Source organism: Lipotes vexillifer, unplaced genomic scaffold (genome assembly GCF_000442215.2).
Source record: "Lipotes vexillifer unplaced genomic scaffold, Lipotes_vexillifer_v1.1 scaffold539, whole genome shotgun sequence".
In the NCBI taxonomy this organism is placed as follows: Eukaryota; Metazoa; Chordata; class Mammalia; order Artiodactyla; family Lipotidae; genus Lipotes; species Lipotes vexillifer.
In genome coordinates, this window is record NW_006789542.1 from 483,927 (window position 1) to 503,610 (window position 19,684).

The 19,684-nt window shown below is 47.8% G+C and overlaps 1 protein-coding gene across 1 annotated transcript in view; it reads right to left on the reverse strand.

Moving 5' to 3' along the window:
• Nucleotides 1-19,684, reverse strand: part of CTDSPL (CTD small phosphatase like) — a 125,701-nt gene that overhangs the window by 3,866 nt on the left and 102,151 nt on the right. Inside the window, exons 4-8 of the mRNA XM_007462720.1 lie at nt 17,289-17,321; nt 10,255-10,356; nt 7,114-7,170; nt 3,688-3,780; nt 4-58 (exon numbers count right to left, since the gene is read on the reverse strand). Coding sequence (XP_007462782.1) covers nt 4-58; nt 3,688-3,780; nt 7,114-7,170; nt 10,255-10,356; nt 17,289-17,321 — 340 coding nt within the window. The remainder of the gene's footprint in view (nt 1-3; nt 59-3,687; nt 3,781-7,113; nt 7,171-10,254; nt 10,357-17,288; nt 17,322-19,684) is intronic.

Sequence of the window (19,684 nt, forward strand, 5' to 3'; positions counted from 1 at the left end):
AGAGCCGGGCCCGGAACACACCCCAGCGGTCCAGCAGGTCAGCCACAGGGTCTGCGTACTGGAAAGCAGGTGTTACAGTGAAGCCTGGGCGCCTGGAAGAGCCCAGAAGCCCTGACCTCCTGCAGCAAGATCCGTACTACTTTTCTAAAAAAGGATTTAAATAACTGGATGTGTTTCAAGATCCTGGTTATTTCCCTGACACCCTGGATTCTTCCATTTCTCTCACTTTTCATATCCAATCCATCAGAAATTCTTGTCAGTTCCAGCTCCAAAAATATCTTGAATCCACCTGGATCTCTGTATTGTCACTGCCTCGTCTGGGCCTCTGTAATCTCTGGCCTGTGGTGGCTGCGTGAGCCTCCAGAATAGCTTCCCTGTTCCCCTTGGGCCTCCTTTCTACCCCTTCACCCCACAGCTGTCAGAGTGGCCGCTGGAAGACATCTGTCACACCACATCACTCCCTGCACTGTCTTCCCGTCGCATTTGGAACGAGGCCCCCTGGTCCCTGCCGGATCCTGTAGGGCTGCAGCCACTTCTCAGCTCCACCTCAAGTCACTTGAGCCACACTGGCTTTGCACATGGTCAGGACCTTTGCACCAGTGTCCCCTCTGCATGGAACACTCTCTCCCCCGCTCTCTGCATGAACTTCTCCTTCTGTCTCCTCATTTTTCAGATCGTGGCTTCCCTTATCACCTACCCAGCCCTTCCTCTCTGGCTACTCTCTGGCCTCACAGCCATTGCCCCCACAGAGCTCACCACCACCTGGTACCACCTTACGTTCCTGTCACCTGTCAGGGACCAGGCCTTGCCTGTCATGTTCCCCATGACATCCCTAGCACTTGTGGGTGCCTACCTCATAGTAGGTCTCAGTAAATACTAGGTCTCAGTAAATACTAGTGAACGAAAGAGCGGACTTGGGATCTGGCTTGTGTGCACGGGGCCACACTGCCCCCTAGAGGTGCTCTGGGCAGCTGGGCCAGCCCAGCCACCGACTGTCACTGGATGGTGCCCAGACAGCACTTCCATTTACTTGGAGCCCAGGAGTTTTAAGGGAGGGAGTTGGAGCCCCGCTCACAGTTGGGGTTCATCCAGCTTGGCCCTATTCCATGGCCTGGGGGAATTCCCCCCAAAGCCGGCTGAACTGGATAAAGAAATAAAGGGGTTATCCCTGAGGGAAAATCTTCATTCAGACTGAGTGGCCTGGGCTGAAGGCAAAAGAGTGGCAGCTCCCAGCCCGATGTTAGGTCAGGCCTCAGCACCAAGACCCAAGTGAGGGGCACAGCCAGTTTCCCTAGGGGCCCAGAGGCTCTGCCAGGGAGGTAGGAAGCACCCGAGGCTGGTGGTCTTGGGAAGGCCAGCGGCAGAACGCACAGCAGCCCAAGTGCAGAGCCAAGGCAGGCACGGCTGCAGGATGCAGGGCTATAAGCAGCATCCTGGTTCCATGGGCGAGTCCTCCTCTCTCCAGAGACATCCTGATGGAGCAGAGTCCAGGAGGTGGCTGGATTTCCTGCCAACCAAGTGGGGTGAGCTCAGGGCTCTGCAGTTTTCTGCTGGTGAGGGTAGCCAAGTGCCGTGTGGGTTGTTTTTAAGGGGCTGACTCTAGCTAATTTCCTCATAATCATTAATGGTGGCGGTGGCATATATCTTTCAAGCGAAGGTCTGAGTCTGGGGCTCCAGGCCTTGGAGATGAAGGTGGGGAATATAAGCTTCATGTGGGCAGGGACTGTCTCTTGTTCTCTGTGGTATGCCTAGTGCCTAGTACAGTGGCTGACACACACAGTACATACTTGCTGGGTGAGTGAATGAAGGAAGGACACTAAGATGGGGAAGCAGACACCGAAGGGCTCTGACAGTCAGCAGAGGGTTGCTTGGGCCCCCGGGCGGCAGGCCAGGAGGTCCTCTGCACCAACAGTGCTGGCTGGGGCTGAGCCCAGAGCCAAGCACTGGGGAGCGGCCACCTGTCAGCAGAGCTTGTGCACCAGGGAGGAGAGAAGCTGGACGGCTAGACTTGAGGGCTGATTCGGCAGAGCCAGCCTTGGGGTAGCAGCAAGAGAAGGGCTGGAGAGACAGATGGAGGGGCAGGTGGGAGCCGTCCAGGAAGAGCGACTGAACAAGGATGTTTAAGCAAGTGCTGGGGATGATGCCAAGAAAGAGTGCTTTCAATTTCGCCAAAGAAAAAGCAGCTCTCAATCCACCAGCATTGTGCAATCTTCCTGTTTGTTATTTCTTTGGTTATCACTTCAGGCTCCTCGGCAGCCCAGAGCGCTGTCAGAAAAGCCATCGGCACCGCAGCACGATTAGCCTTGGTACCATTCATCTGAAAGGGTACCCACCAGGGAAGATTATGCTTTTCCTGAGGCCACGTTCTCTTTACAGTATGCAGAGGTCAGCCCGGGGCTTTGGATTCCCTCACTACCGGCCTGGTGATGAGCTTGGCAGAATGTGAGCAAGTGGGGTTCTTTCTCCCCTCGGCCATGACAGAGAGATGGCCCAAACCAGCAATGCCCAACCTGGCAAAGCAGCATGTGTGGGAACTCGGGGTGAGAGTCCTCGACATGCAGAGAAGGGAGCCACGCAGAGACAGAACATGGGGGAGGAAGCTGCCTGCGGGTCCTTGGAGCAGGTCTGCAGACAGGCAGACAGCTAGCTAACTTGGGCCCCACAGAGCTCATCTTTGGGGCCATTCAGGGTCCCTGAGGTGCCCATGGAGACACCGGCAGTGCCATCAACAAATGGATGGCATTGGCCCTATCAGGGTCAGGGTTTGAGACATGGTCATGGCAAGGATCTCTTCCTAGGAGCAGGGCCTGCCCTGTCTACCCTCCACACCACGCACGTACCTCCGCTCCCCTGTGAAGGGACAGACTAAACCACACTGGGGGCCCTGTGAGCCTACCAGTTCCCTCCAACAGTAGGAGAGGGCCAAGAAAGCACTCTCCTTGGTCAGAGCCAGTGTAGATGCCGGGTCAGAGATTCATACCAAACCACAGGACCAGAACATGTGTGAATTATTTTATCATGATGAATAATTATGATAATAAAGAACGAACACCAGTAGCAGTTACCATGTGACAGCGCCCAGAACAGCACATGGGACCCGGCAGGTGCTCCACGGACACTTGCTGAGTAGGAGTGGGGCCCTGTGCTAAGCTCTTTATGGGCATTATCTCATTTGACCCACCCCATGAGGTAGATGGAATCATCCCCATCTTATAGAAGAAACTGAGGCGAGAGAAGTGAAGCAACTGGCCTGAGGTCCCAGGGCTCATGAGGGCAGTCACAACTCTCATTTGGCCCCAGCAGGTGGATGAATCTTTGACCCTTATCTCTCCCTGAAACCCGTGTGAGCTAACCCAAGGGCAAAGAGGCCTGAGCCTGTAGCCAGTCAACAGATGAGATACATATGCCCTTTCTTGGTTACACTGGACACACGTGTGGTTCCCTGGTCTGTGGATAAGTAGCTTCAGCGGCCGCAGGGAGCAACTTCATGGAGTCTTTGTTCCCAGTGCTGTCACTATGGTAACCCAGAAGCCTCTCAGGCTGGTGCCGTGCACATGGCCTGCATCCACCCTACCTGGGGTGGGAACCTGTCACCATGGAGACAGCTTCCCCGACCTTAACAAAGGGCTGCTTGACAGGGGGCAGGGGTGGAGGGGCTGGGCGCTCAGGGCTGGGGGCAGGACCCACCTTGGCCAAGCTGGCAGTAAAGAGCACACACTCAAACAGCTGCCCCATCCTCTGGAGGAACTCGTCCACATGTGGCCGCTTCAGCACATACACCTGCAACGGCAGGGACAGCACGCTGGTCAGTCACAGCAGCCGCTGGGAAAGGCCTGGGGCCCGGACACCCTGCACAGGAAGAATTCCTAACCAGGTTCCTGCCTCCTGCCCCTTGGTTTAATGTGGTACGTACGAAGGGCTGTGCAGTCAGATATGGCGCTTCAGGCCAGACACACCTCAGATTGGGCTCCAGGTCTGAGTTCGGAGCAGACGCCCCTCCCAAGGGGGAAAGGGAAGCTGACCATGGTATTGAAGGTCCTGGGGATTTTCAGAACCAGTGAGTGGAAGGGTTGTGCCGCATTTGTGGGACACAATTCCTTCATTTCACGTGCGTTTCGCGGCACATGCTCTCAGTCAGGCCCTTTGTGGACACAGGCTGTGGTCTGGGGTAGTCCTTTCGGGAGGTCAGGGCCCGGCCCCCTGCCCGGCAGGCCTGGGATTGCTCCAGCTGCTACCTACTCTGATTGGAAACCCTCCCTTGCTAAGAAGGCCTGGGGTGGAGGAGCAGGCCCAGCAAAGTTGAAGGAAGGGCCTTCCTTGTCGGCTTGGGAAACCATCTACCTGACCCCACAAAGGTAACTCTGCTTGGGTCTGCTCCAGAAACAGATGCTTCAGGGGACTTGAAGCCAGCCTACCCCAGGCCCCGGAAACCAGCCATCAGGAGGAGCCGCCAAGCAGATGGGGCAAAGAGCAGCCTTTCCTAGAGTGGCTGGGCTCTGCTCCTGACTGGGGAGCCTGAACAAATGTGAGGAAACCTGGGAGCAGGGAGAGAAGGCAGAGCTGGCAAGAGAAGATAGAGGAGGTGGGAGGAGGGAAGAACTAATTAAAACTTGAATAAATTCCATCTGAAATTAGCCATTTCCCTAAAATAATTCAAACTTGTTAAAATTCAATTCAATTCATATTCACTCAGTCCCAGCTCTGGGCTCAGCCTGAAGCAGTTACAAAGGTGAGTGAGACACAGGCCTTGCCCTTGAAGAGCTCACAGTCTAGAGCAGACACACAGAAAAATATATCAAAATAAACATGTGTAATGAAAGCTGTAGTAGAGGGATAAATTGAGGATGATTAACTCCCCTCTCAAGGGGAGGGAATCACAAAAGGGAACATTTGGCTTGGACCTTGAAGGATGAATAGGAGTTCACCAGGCTGATAAGGATAAGAAGTGAGCTTCCAGACCGAGGAAACAGTATGAGCATGAGACCTGGCCTGAAGACACTTGGGGTGTTAGAGAATGGCCAGAGCCCTGCATGACCAGCCCTTCAGAGGCAGCAATAAAAGAGGGGGAAATGGGGGTAGAAAAGGCTGAAGATGAAATGTGAAAAGCAGGCCAGGGCGAGTAATGCATGGGGCCATAAACGAAGCAGGCTGGATACCTAACAGGACGAGTAACAGAGGGGAACGGGGCTCTGCCCCACACGGAGGATGTGCTGCTGGTAAAGGAGTTTACACAGAGCCAGGACTTGGTCGGAAACATGGCTGACTGAAAGGGTGTGTGGAGCAAGAGGAGCAGGGTGGCCTGGGTGTGGGTTGAGGGCTGGACCTGTGGCTGTAGTAGCTCCAGGCCCCACTTTTGCCCACAAGGCTGCTTGGTGCCAGGAACGGATCCGGCCTGCGGTCCTCAGTCTCCCTGGGAATACTGCTTGGAAAGGAAGCTTTGCTACACGCGAAGGGCAGGAGACTGGTTTGGGAACTCTGATGTTGGTGCCTCTGGCAGAGAGGAGGGTCCTGGGCCCCGGGGGCCAGCGTCCAGGCCCGCGTCCGCGTGCAAGTAACCAAGAATAGGCCCCTTGGGACCTGCACAGCCTATCCTGGATTACTTGAACGAGGCCACGGCCTTCGCCAGGGCCTTGGTCCTCCTCTGGGCGCCTGTGGCTTCATTCCCTCAGGAGAGAGAGTTTCTGACCCCAGCTCTGGGGTATCTACCACCAAGTGAATCACAGCACAGCCTGGAGGGCTGGGGCAGCTGGGCGGCTCCTTCGAGAATGGGCTGGCCATAGCAGGTCAGGTCCTGAGGGCCATGCTCACGGTCACAAGGAACAAAGGATTAATTTCTCTCCTAATTCCTGCCATGCCAGTGGGCAGCCTCTCCTTTGTCTCATTATCTTGTAACGAGGAGCCAAGATAATAGATGCAGAAGCCTTAACTGCTTCTCAGATGCTAAGTTAATTCTGTTGACGCTTCTGCAAATGTTAAATGCCCAAGTGCCTGCTCCCTGATGGCTTTTCAAAGTGTGAAGTGTGGAGACACCAGGGACAGAGCTGCCTTTCCCAGGGACTGGCCGGATTCCTGGCAGGACCTCCTGGCAGGGTAGGAGAGGGACTCGAGTATCACAAAAAGAGCCCTGGGTTAGGAAGAGGAGACTGGAGCTCTCATTTTAATTCTTCCTATCGTATGACCTTGAACCAACCCTCTCCCTGGCTGAGCCTCAGTTTCCCCTTGTGTGCTATGAGGTGGCTGGATCAGCCGATTCCCCCAGCTCTGACACTCTGCACTCAAGGGCCAAAGAGACTACCGACATCGTTAAGGAAAGACATCCTGTTACGGCTCAAGCACCAAGGGAGAGTTCTCCTGGGATATAAACACACCAGGCCAGATACTCTCCCTTTAGATCTTGGGGTTGACAAGGAAGATGACTGGATCATCCCTGTGGAAAATCTACAATGTCTTCCTGCAATGTTTCCAATATTTCATAAATGAAACTATTTCCAGAGGAGCTTCATGAAGAAAAAAGGAAAATAAGGGAAAAAAAATCAGAACAAAGATGTACGCCAGCTGACTAGGGCATCTTTAGTCAAAGCTGCCTGCTGATCCAAAAAATGCACACCCTTCCTCCTTTCCTTTTTGGGTTGGATTTTGCTAAATATTCACTGGAGAACACGATGCAGGAGTGACAAGGTAAGTCTGGACTGGCTGGCCTTGGAAATGGACAACTTTTCCCGAGAATCTACCATAAGCGGGTGACTTGTGACATTCTCCTGTTGTCTGCTAGGAGAGTAGTTGAAGCAATTATACAGGGAAGTTAATTAGACGATCAAGCTAGGCCAGTGGGGGATATGGAAACTTCTAAAAGTCTGCATCAAATCAAAGAACTATTGGAACTTGCAACCACATCTAATATTTACAAATAGATTAAGTTTCCCTTATAAATGAAGTATAAAATTCATCCGAGTGAAAAAAAAAGCAGAACATCATCGCATTTTTAATAAAATCTACTTCTTTTTGATTTAGGAATAAAAAGACTATGAAATGGGAATTTAGAAATACAGTTCACAGGAAACATAATTACTAAAAAATGCTAACTGAAACTCAGATTTAGCTTTGATTTCTTACCTGATGTATAGTTCCATCGATTTCAACGGGAACAATAAAATCAGCATTACTAATAGGCTAGAGAAAAAAGAAACTATAATTAGTATGTCTGAAAGAATAAAATAAAATTGGAAACTTTAGCACCAAAAAAGCTTGCCTGGACCAATGTTTTTATCGTTGGAAAAAACAATTCAGGAGGATGTTGAAGCATGCCATGGCTCCTCAAAATAAGCACAAGCAGAAAAGCACATTATTTTCTGTTCTGAACATTGTTACATTTTCAGCATCTTGGTGCAACTTTTTTATCACCTCCCTGGCCCCAACCACAAAGAGTGGTGCACCTGGCTTGGGAACGGGGCTTGTCAAACTCCCTGCTCTTGCCTAGAGCCCTCCCAGCATGGCAGGAACCACTGCTGGCCACCAGGGGGAGGAGGTGAGAGCCTGACGATCCCCGAGGACAGTGCTACTCAGGGGAAAAGAATTTGTCTTGGACCCACAAGTGCAGACTGCACTGTGAGGGGCTGCTTGACAGATGTTCAACACATGGAACCCAAGTGGGGCCCTCGGATATGTGGGGTGAAGTCAGAGGCCACAGCCACGACCTTGGGCGGGCCCTTTCCCCTCTGGACCTCGGATTCTCCTCTCTTCCACAACTAGAGCAAGGGATCTGATGAGTGCCCCTACCTCCATCCAGCATGCATCAGTGATTTCAGGCCTTGCCTGGCACCATCTCCTACTGGGATGTGGGGAAAGCCAGCCCACCCCAGACTGTTCTGCTCTACGTAACACAATACATAGCACACTCACAAGCCTCTGCATATTTAAAGTAACTCTGACAATAACACTTAAAATTCAAATAGGATGCTTCGGCAGTCACTATGTTCTCAATGATAGACTCACATACAGTTCTAAATGGAATTCCACAAATCAGGTAGAAATGAACAGGCCCAAGAGAATCATGAGACCACAAACCCTCGGGACATGTAGGAGAGAAACAGAGGGAGGGAGAACACGTGTGTGGTGGCCACAGGGCACTCTGGTCACAATCTGAACTGGGGTCTCTGCCTTTAAGCCCATTACTGTACACACACATTGTTCTTTGATATGTAAACTGAAAAAAAGGTGGAAAATACTAGATCACAGAACCATTACTAAGCACTCAGTAGAGCACCTGAGGCTTAAGATTATAGTGTCTTCACCGCTTTGGTTGGAAGGCCAAGGATGAGTTCGGTATTTTATAATTTCACAACTAAAATAGAGAATCAGGCTAGAAAACAAGAGACTGAAGGAAGAAATTCTCACAAGGCATTAGATTGTGAAATCATATTCCACAGAGTATAGAACAAGAGAAAACCATTGCCCAGCTCAGAGCAAGCACTGCCCTCCATCTTTTCTTGCACGAGACCGGGCCAAAGCCAGGGCTGTAAACCTGGGTCCTGGCCCTGCGTGCTGCACAGATGTGCAGTTTCAAGGAGAGAGGTTCACAGCTTTTGGATTCTCAAAGGGCTTTGAAATGCCCAGAACCTTAAAAACCATACGATAAAGAATATTCCGCTTGCAAATGTAGGCAGGCCAGGGAGGGAAGAAACAAAGAGATGCTGTTCATATCAGCCTGTCGCATCAACGCCCTCTGAGTAGGCCCTGGAGATACCAGGGGCTGCCAAGGCCTCGCCTTTGGAGGCAGGAACCCTCAGTAACCTCGGGCAGTCTGGCCAGCGATGCCCACACTCCCAGAGCTTCTTGAAATGAAGCTGGTCTATGCTGCAATGGCAACTGACCCCTGTCCTAAAGGGCTTTCTTCCTCAGGGACTTGAAAAAGTCTTGAGCATCCTGCCCATGGGGGAGAAAAGGCTTCCAATGCCATTCAGTGTTGAGTTGGGATATAAGGTCACTGCAACCCTGTAACCAATCCTGGAAGGGCCCTTGTGGGGCTGGGGAATGAGTGGTACCTACGTGGCCCAGCTGCCAGCCGGGCCATTTCTCACTGCCAGGGGTAAGTGTGGCCCTGCCTCCACTCTCCAAAGGACTCTAGGACAACTGCCTGGCCTTGTCCTGTCAAGGAGGATTCTGTTTAGTGAGAAGCAGGCACAAGGAGGGATGTTTCTGGCAGAAAGGTCTTCAGGAAAATTTGATGGCTCTCCCACTTCCCATAGAGCCATCAAGGAGTGACTGGCTGGTGTCAGACACACACTCCATCTTAGGTGGTGCTTTCACGTCTCTCAGCAAAGTAAACGGGGACATGGGCTGGGGGTAAAAAGAAGAATGTGGTCTAACTGGCCAGCAATAGTAGAGCAGTTCCATCACCAGAAACACCCAAGGAAAATAGGACAAGGACCCTACACACCTGCTTCTTTTCCCCAACACACCAGTCCCCTATTTCCAAACTTTTTTTTATCATTTGCTTCTTTTAAACAATTTCAAAAAATGGAAAAACGATTAATTAACTCATTTCCCAAGAGTGTAGCCATAGCTGTTCCTGCATAGAGGCCCTCAGGTAATTTGTAATCTTGGCTGTTCTGGCGGGGAGATGAAGATGGAGAGCAAGCTGAGCTCACTGCGGCCCTGCAGCCATCAGGAGGGAGGTCAGGCAGGTGGATACACATTAAGCCGTGAAGCTTAGGAAAAACTCCAGCAACCTCTTGTCATGAAAACGGTCAAGGTAAATGGCTGAATGTGTTCGGATGCCGTTAACTCTGGAAGTCTTCTTCAGAGTTGGGCATCTTCCAAAACTTGGTCTGGGAACATTTCCAGGATAGTCGGTTGCTTGATGGTTTTCAACAGTGCCTCCCCTGCCCCTCCCAATACAACTTGCAGCACGTATAGTGCTCCGGTTACCTTGACAGACACATAGCAGTGTCCTGGGGCACTGATTGCCTTGTGCCACCTGAAAAGTATTTCTGCAGGGGGCAGAGTGTTGGAAAACTCAAACTGCATACGTAAGAATGAAGTCTCAGGGATATTGGCAGCCCCAAGCTAATCATGTTAATATTCAGCTACTTGAGTTAATGTTCACCTGAGTTAATAAGCAACTGTTACTGGGATTTCATAAACAGTGAGGTCATACGCCAACAACCACAAGCTTTCATCCTTTTAATTTTCCCTTTTCCAATACAACTGTGACCAAATCACAAAGATCACTGATTGTTTTTTATGTTGATTTACCTTAAATGAACTGTGCACCAATGTTTCATCTAAATCAATGACCACACATTTCTTTCCATAGTCAAGCACCGTCACCTCTGGAAGGAGATACTTAGCTGGTGGCTAAAGGGGGGGAAAATCAATATTATTACCTTTATGTAAAAGACAAACCAAATCCCTTATAACTGTATTACACTATGTCAGTGAGGTCAGAAATAAAACCAAACATTTAAATGCCTGGTCAAGCACATCATGGAATTTTATTAAAAACAATGGGAATAAGCAGTTTGCAATTGAAGTTTTACCAAGCAAATACTGTGCCACTTGCCTGAACGGCTATTATGAGGGCCTGGACTTTGGAACCAGACAAACTTGGGTTTGAATATCAGCTCTGTCTGTTCTTTGGCTGTGAGTTGGGATAATAATACTTACCACGAAAGGTTGTTATCAGCTATAATTGCAGTAAAACACCCAGCATTCTGCCTGGCACATATGTGGTGGCTATTGTTATTATTAAAATGGACAACATGGGCTTCCCTGGTGGCGCAGTGGTTGAGAGTCCGCCTGCCAATGCAGGCGACACGGGTTCGTGCCCCGGTCCGGGAAGGTCCCACATGCCGCGGAGCGGCTGCGCCCGTGAGCCATGGCCGCTGAGCCTGCGCGTCCGGAGCCTGTTGCTCCGCAACGGGAGAGGCCACAACAGTGAGAGGCCCGCGTACCGAAAAAAAAAGATAACATGAAAATGAATATTAAATTATAATCGCTACTCTAACCATGCAGCCTATGTTCCGGGGTCATATTTCATCTGAAATTCACTGTGGTATATAAGCATATTTTAGAGCTTTATTGGACCATAGTATTTTTTTTTTTTTTAAGTGATTGAAGCTTTCAAAAAACTTTAAGAGAAACTATAGAACTACCAGCAAAATGCAATCCAAAGTGACCTCCAATAATAGGAAACAGAAATAAAACTGGTCCACGTACAGTGCCCTGCGTTGTACGTGCCCCACTGTGGTATAATATCGAGTAAAGGTGGCACTTTTATCCCTTGGAGTCTCTGTCCCTGGAAGTTATACTTTAATCCACATGCTGCGTGTTAACCAGAAAATCCATTTATATGTCTTTGTAGTAGCTGACTTTCATGTTATAATAAAAAAGTCATAAAGAGTTGATAAAATGCTAGATATCTTCAGCCAACCTCATTCTTGATTTAGAGTATTTATTTCTTGGGCCTTGCCTCATTCTAGAAATGATGTGAAGTATTTCAGTTTACTTTGTGGCATATTCAGTATCCAATGTTAACTAGCTAATTTTCTGTCCTGGAGGAAGGTCAAGCTATTTCCATATTTAATGCAAAACAAAACACAAGAAAATATCTGTTCCTAACCACTGAAGAATGGACAATTTAGCTTATCAAATAAAACAAGAAAAAAATGAAATAAAAAAGTATTCCCTTTTAAATGGCTATTTCTCTCTCTCTCTCTCCTTTTTTTTTTTGGTTTCAGTTGAACATTAGTTAGGGAATTCATGTTCATTTTGGACTTGAGCTGGTTCAATAGTGAATGTAAAGCAGGCGGTCAACAGGGTAGGTAAATTTGCAAGTGCTATGATCATCTTGGCTGGAGGGATTGTCGGGGCGGAGTAAGATGAAGCAATGTGTGGAGACACGAGCATTTCTAATTCCTGGGGGGTAATCTCTAGTAAGCGTGGGTGTTTCATCCTCTCCAACATCATCTGGCAGAAAAAGCCCTTACGGCCTCCCAACTCCCTTGGCTCTAATGAATGTTCACCAGGCAGTATCCCTGAGAATGTGGCACTGGGAAAGGCGTGCCTTAGACTTGGAGTGTGGGACCCAGTGTCCTGGAAAGGACTATGTCCTTCATTACAAATCAGCAAGCAGGCAGGTTTTATTAAAAAAATTAAAATAAACTTGCAAGAAGTTCAAAAGAGGTTTAAAAAGGCAGGGTGTGATGAGCCCAATAAATGAACGTAATAGGACTGGGGTTATTTCTGTTGTGTGAGCCATAGCAGAAAGCATGCTTGTGACTAGAATAAAATTTGTTTTAATTTTCTATTATACAATTATGTAATAAAACACATTCTCATTGTAAAGAATATAGACATATAAAACACAAGTATTCCCTCTTCCATGCTCATCCCCCCAATTCCTTTCCCCAGGTGCCCCCCCCTTTTTAGTTTGGTGTGTATCTGTCTAGCCCTTTTTCTATGCGTTTATAGACTAAAACAGCATTTTAACTTTAAGTAATTGCTAGTCTGGAAAATAAGGATCTAGAACTTCTATCCCTAGCATATCTGAAAACATCAAAGCTCTGCCAAAAGTGGCTCAGTTATTTTCCAAACCAGAGAATGAAAATTACTTTCTTCGCAGGTTTAACCCACACTTTACAAGCATTCTCTGAGTTAACAGTAAGGAAAAAGCCTCCCCGCACTATTTTAAGAGAGAAAAGAGCAAGCGGGGTGACAGGCATAATAAGCAAGCTATTGATTTAGCATTTCTGCTGCAGAGAACAAGGCCAGGCTGGGGCGACACGCTGCAGGGGGCGGTCCATTAAGCCTTAGCCCAGTTCCTAAATGCACGCGGCTTCCCTGAGAGCTCGGCTTTAGATTAATGCAAATTCCTCAGACCAGTGCTAAGAATTCTTCTGGACAGCTGTGTCCTTGGAACATGCAAGGATACTAGATAATTGCGATAGTGTTTTGTGACTTCAATTGATCTGCTCAGGTGATGCTTGAATCATTAACTAAAAAATGTCCTGATGCAAATTTTCTCTCAGGTCATCATTAAGCTGAAGAACAGGGCAAACACCAGTTATGTCAAAAAGAGCCTTTTCTAAACACAGTGACTTGCTTCCAAGCACAGGTGGGCACTGCCAGGGGGGTGGGGTGGGAGTAAGAAAGCATGGGGGGAGGGGGAGGTTTGAGAAGGGCATTCATGCCATTGCTCTTTCTGGAAGTGGATGTGAAAGTTCCTGTCCTTGGCTGTGAACGGGCAGCCAGGAATAGTGAATCTAAGGTATCCACCCCATAACACACCCTTGCAAATGTTACAGAGTGGTGCCTCTTCTTGGTATGCTGGATGGTTGTCTGTGCACTTGAGCTCTCAGGCTCCAAGTCTGCACACTGCCCACCTCCCTCCCCTCGCACCTCCCGAGCTCAGGGCAGAACTCTCGGGGCTGCTGCAGGAGGGGCAAAGGAGACTGGACACCAGCTCTAACTAGAGGAGTTGCTCTGCTTCTCTGATCTTCATAAGGTTTGGTGGAAAAAAGTATACTACTGTTTACTAAAAGGCTTAGGCCAACAGCATAGAAACGTAACTGTTAGAAAACAAATTTCTCCTCTCCACTTTCAGCAATTTTATGGCTCAGCTGCACTGTCAACCCCGAGCTGGAAGCACCAGGGATGTACATGATCCCAGTGAGCATGTGGGGAATGGTAGGGGTCTGGTCCTCACTGGGGCCAAAGCATCGGAGTGTTCACCTTCAGAGTCACCACCAAACTTCACGGTTTCCAAGCCTGTCCCTCTGCATCTTTCCTTAGCCTTCAACACCTGACTTTTACTGGACAGAACATGAGGCTTCCGATAAGAGGTACAGAGGGCCTCAAACCCCAGCTCCCAGTTGGGAGACAAATGTTACTAAGTGAAACGTTTAAGATCAAATCCAGATAAAGATGTTATTTCTAATAGGTGTACAAAAGATGGGTTACTCAATAAATGATGCTGAGACAACTGACTTGCCACCTGGAAAAGCAAATAAAGCTGGATTGCGACTTCATGCCCTACACCAACATAATCCAGATAGATCAAAGATGTAAGTGTAATGATGAAACTGTTAAAATACTAGGAGACAAGTGGGTCACAGTCATAGAGTGGGGAGAGCTTTCTAAGCATGACAAAGTTCAGGAGCCATAAAAGATAAGATGAACACATTTCCCTATATAAAATTGCACTCCTTTGTGGCCAAATGATTATAAACAAGGCCAAAAAATATATCACAAATTTGGGGGAGAGTGCTAATTTCCTTGAAATTTAAAAAGATAATAGTATAGAATCTAGAAGAAATGAATAGGTAAGAAGAAATACATATGGACAATAAACTTGTGAAAAGATGTTCATACTCATTCATGAAGAAATGCAAATCAAAGCAATAAATCTTTACTTTCAGATTAGCAAAGATCAAAGTATTTGCTAATTACCATTTTTGAAAAGGGAATGGGCTCTTGCTGGGAATGTAAATTAGGTTTCCAGAGGGCAATTTGCCTTTAATCTACCAGAAATATAAAGTATACCCTTTGACCTAGCATTTCCACAACTAGGAACTGATCACCCAGATACTATCACCCAGATACTATCACTCAGGTTGACAAACACACAGCACAAGAATATTTGTAATAGCACAAAAGTGGACACAACGTAAATGCCATCAACTACATGTAAACAATGAGGCAGCTCGCTATGTACTAATACCTGGAAGGGTGTTCAAGGTACCCTGATAAAAGCAAAAAGCAACTCGCAACACTCTCGTTTGTTTAAATATGCCTGTGTTGATTTAGAAAATTTCTGCAAGGATATACAAAAAATGTTAGAAGGCTATTCTAGAGAGTGGGATCAAGTTGGGAGATTTTTGTTTTCTACTTTAATCTTGCAGTAATTTTTTAAACCATGAGTTTGAATAATGAAAAAATATGAATAATGAAAAGTGAATAATGAAAAAATGAGCTTAGTAAAAAAAAAAAAATCAAAAGATGGAGGCTGCACATATAAACAGCAGCATGAGAATAAAAAATGGAGGGCTCATGAGGTGAGCAGCAAGAGACGGGCACTCCAGCCGGATCTCCTCTGGGCACCCACAGGCTTAGGGGCACCTTTCGTCTTCTGGGCCTGGAAAAAGCTTTCAGCGGGAGTGGGGACTTGGTTTGGAGGCTCAGCACAAGCCTGGATTTCTGGTCCTATGTGGTAGCTCTCCAACAAGCTCTCAGGGGCTCCTAGCACTAACTAGGTCCCCCGTGGTCCAGAAAAGGCAGGGCTACTGTTTATGTGAGCTGCAGTCTCGACAGGTAGGTGCAGATTCTGCAGGAGACCCCAAGGCTCGAATCCTGGGGCAGAGCTGTTCTCCAGATGGACTTGGGTTTAGTGCTGCATGCTAAGCACGCAGTGGAGATCACATGGTACCCATTGGTGGAACTGCTGTTCTGGAAGTACTTATTCAAAGGTGCAAGTTACTTTAGCTAGGCTTTGCTTTCTTCTTGTAAGATATTTCAGATTCATAAGGCCTGACCCAATGTCTCACATGTAGGAAGCAGTCTGTGGTTTACTGACCTAACACTGGGCTAAACTGTACAAAGCATCTTTTTCCTCTTGGCTATTTTATTCTGGGACTCTAGAAAGAGATTTGTGAAGAAAGGGTCATTTTTCTCTACTGTGGGTGCCCAGTAGAGCGTTTACTCTGACAAATGCTTTGATTCAGCACTTAACTTTATAGATAGCTGTGAATTAACTTTGAGGAAAAAAAACAGTGCTATCGGAGTCTCAGAGGTAGGGGGAGAGATGCCACCTGTGGAACGTAGACACCTTTGCAGGAAAAATATACGAAACTACTTTGTATAAAGATTAAAAAGAGGCCTCTGGTATCAATCCCATTGGGTATCCTACTCAAACACTGGATAAGAAGTCGTGCTGATTGATCCATGTTTTTGATCAAAGTCAGTTCCCAACAAAGTCCAACCCCCAGGCACGCTAGCAAAGTCAGAATCACTCCACAAACGCTTGCAACTTGTTAATCAATGGAGAGTTAATGTTGTGAAAATAAGTGAAATTAACAAAAATATTTTGGGCAATTTATAGGTGACATGCATTGCCAAATTTGAAGTCAAACTGTACAAATGAAATCCATCATTTCCTTCAATGTAAGACTGCTGTGTCTCTTGGATGTTCCCAGAAAACATGTGAAAAAGTCCAAGTAAAGATAGATGATTAGACTTGAATCAGACAATCTGAATCAGAGAATCTTTATGGATTAAAATATCAATTTCTGAGAATTCCCTGGCGGTCCAGTGGTCAGGACTCCGCTCTTTCACTATCGAGGGCCCGGGTTCAATCCCTAGTCAGGGAACTAAGATCCCACAAGCCACGTGCGGTGTGGCCGAAAAAAAAAAATCAATTTCTGGACAACTTTTAAAAACCTAAATCCTTCTCTAAGGACACAGGACTGTTTCAGAGATCCTGTTTGATACAGACATCTCAACTGCAAGTTTCTTTTGGGAGTCGGTCATTGGTCTGCTTCTTGCTTGCTGACTGGCCTCAGGCCACACGGCTCGGCTGGCAGAGAAGACAGAAGCAAAGGAGCGGTGGGGAGAGCAGCTGTCTGAGGGGTGGCCGGTCCAGGCCTGTGCTGGGGCAGACACTGGTGCAGGTAGTATCCCAAATTCCAGGACTGAAAACAGAAGTTGGTGGTCCAAGGGAGTGCTTGGCTGGGGCAGAGTTGCAGTACAGCCGGCCTGTGGGATTTGAGGGGCAGAGGGCAGGATGGTGGTGATGGTAGGGTGATTCTGCAAGTTCAGGGAATACGATTGAGGAGATTTTTCTGATCAGAGCCACGGCCAAGCTACCGACACTGCTGAACAGTCAGGGATGGTCTGCTCCCCTGGGATGGGGGTGTGGTTAACCTAGTCCCACTGGGACAGAACCTGGTGCAAAGAACCCTACTGGGGCAAAAGTATGTTCTTGCAGTCTATGGAGTGGGGGAGTGCTGCCTCGGCTCACTAAGAGACGTGGAGGCCCTTTGCAGAGAGAAAGGTGAGAATTTGGTTAATAGATGCTGGTTGCCTTGCTGTTCCTAAGAAAGGAAACTTGTACAGAACTTCCTGCTCTCTGTTTGAAGTGTAGCTTCACTTTTTTTTCTCAACAGACCAGAGCTGTTAATACCACACGATAAAAACTCAATATAAGCAAGAACATTAAAAAATCTTTTATATTAGTAGGCCGAAAGCTACAAGATTCTGTAACTGTTTAAGTAAAATTGGATAAATATACATACACTTGGTATGGGAATGATCTGCCTCTGGTCACCCTGAGGAGAGAGAAAAAAAAAAAAATCACTGTCAGGTTCAAAGAGAAGTAGATCATATCTCAAAAGAAACTTCAAAGCACTCTTGAGTACAGCGGCCGTATGATTGCCTGTTCTCTGTACCTTGGTGGGATTTTTGTTTTTTTTGGCTGTACGCGGGCCTCTCACTGTTGTGGCCTCTCCCGTTGCGGAGCACAGGCTCCGGACGCACAGGCTCAGCGGCCATGGCTCACGGGCCCAGCCGCTCTGCAGCATGTGGGATCCTCCCGGACCAGGGCACGAACCCGTGTCCCCTGCATCGGCAGGCGGACTCTCAACCACTGTGCCACCAGGGAAGCCCCCTTGGTGGGATTTGATGAACAGGAGGAACTCAAAGATATTCCACAGTTAGGGCACTGGGCTCCACTCTGCCTCCCAGACAGACCAGAAGATGTGGTACATATATACAATGGAATATTACTCAGCCATAAAAAGAAACAAAATTGAGTTATTTGTAGTGAGGTGGATGGACCTAGCGTCTGTCATACAGAGTGAAGTAAGTCAGAAAGAGAAAAACAAATGCCGTATGCAAACACATATAAATGGAATCTAAAAAACAAAAAAGGTCATGAAGAACCTAGAGGCAAGACGGGAATAAAGACGCAGACCTACTAGAGAATGGACTTGAGGACACGGGGAGGGGGAAGGGTAAGCTGGGACAAAGGGAGAGAGTGGCATGGAAATATATCCACTACCAAATGTAAAATAGATAGCTGGTGGGAAGCAGCCGCATAGCACAGGGAGATCAGCTCGGTGCTTTGTGACCACCTAGAGGGGTGGGATAGGGAGGGTGGGAGGGAGGGAGACGCAAGAGGGAAGAGATATGGGGATATACGTATATGTATAACTGATTCACTTTGTTATAAAGCAGAAACTAACACACCATTGTAAAGCAATTATACTCCAATAAAAATGTTAAAAAAAAAAAAATGGCTCCAGACACAGCCAAATGTTCGCTAGGGGGCAAAGTCATCTCCATTTGAGAACCAATGCGCTAGTGGGAGATGGCAAACAGCCCTAACACGCAGGTGTACCTTCAGACCAGGTGAGCACGTCAGTGAGGTGAGAGATAACACCACCAAACGGTTATTTGGGAAGGGCTTGACAAAACACAGACCACAACCAAAGGTGCCACCCTAGACAAGTATGTGGGCTTGAAAATTACCCTAGAGGTTTACGTGTGTGTGTGTACATGGGATACGCATGTGTGAGTGAGCGTCCAGCAATGGCTTTCACTCTGTCCTTGCACTTAGAAGTCCTCCATGATCTCTGCCATTGGGGCCTTCTGCGTGCTGACTCCTTCTAGCCTCCAGACAGGGGCTGCAGACACTTTTATTTTGGGCAACTTGTCTCCAGTCCAGGCTGTAACTGTGACGGTCACAGTGTTAGCCACCCCAGGCCACTGCTCTGAAGCTTTTCTCCAGGACAGTAAATATGCAGGGTGGATGGAACCATCTGCTGCATTCTGTCCACAGCCTTCCCTCCTCCTCTGGCAGGCTGAGCTCCAAGAGGCTGGGAGAGCCCAGGAGGCAGCAGTAGAGACAGGCCTGGAATCGGCTTCCACATCTACTGAGCCTGGGCTTTACGTTCCAGGTGTCCTGACCAGGTGAGTGCAAAGGGCAGAGTCGCCCCACTTTGACACAGGCTCTTTCTACAAGGTCTGGTCTCACACACTGAAGGGTCGCGGATTATGCAAACGATGCACTACTCAGAGTTAACTTAATTCTTTAAAAAGCCACTCTGACAAGTGTTAACCAAAGGACGTTTCCATGAGTGAACACTAGGTCCAGCTAAGCCCAGCTCTGCCAGAGGAGTTCCCTTTAAAGGACTTTATTCTCTGGTAGATATGGCTAAGGGCTCCAGGAAACCTTCCAGGGCTGCACCACCATCTTCTCAAGTCATTCATCTAGGCAGGTACTAGGTAAAAATAACTTTTACTATGACAGCAGTGATTCTTCACTTTTTAAATCCTTCACAGGCCTAGGGTACAAACTATGTTCCCTTCACTAATGGGGATTCTCCTCAGCAATGATTTTCAACTTGGGAAAATTGAGAGTTTGAGGGGAGATATCAGAATTCGGGGCTGTGATAGGGTTTACAGTGAAATCTCATCATACAAATTCCACTTATGGTTTTCTACACCAATGTATAGTACAGCTTAATATCTCTTAAGTCTAGGTATCTTTCATTATATTAATATTTTTCCAAAAATTTCTCAGCTGTTCTTTTTTTTTAAAAAATTTATTTATTGGGCTTCCCTGGTGGCACAAGTGGTTGGGAGTCCGCCTGCCGATGCAGGGGACGTGGGTTCGTGCCCCGGTCCGGGA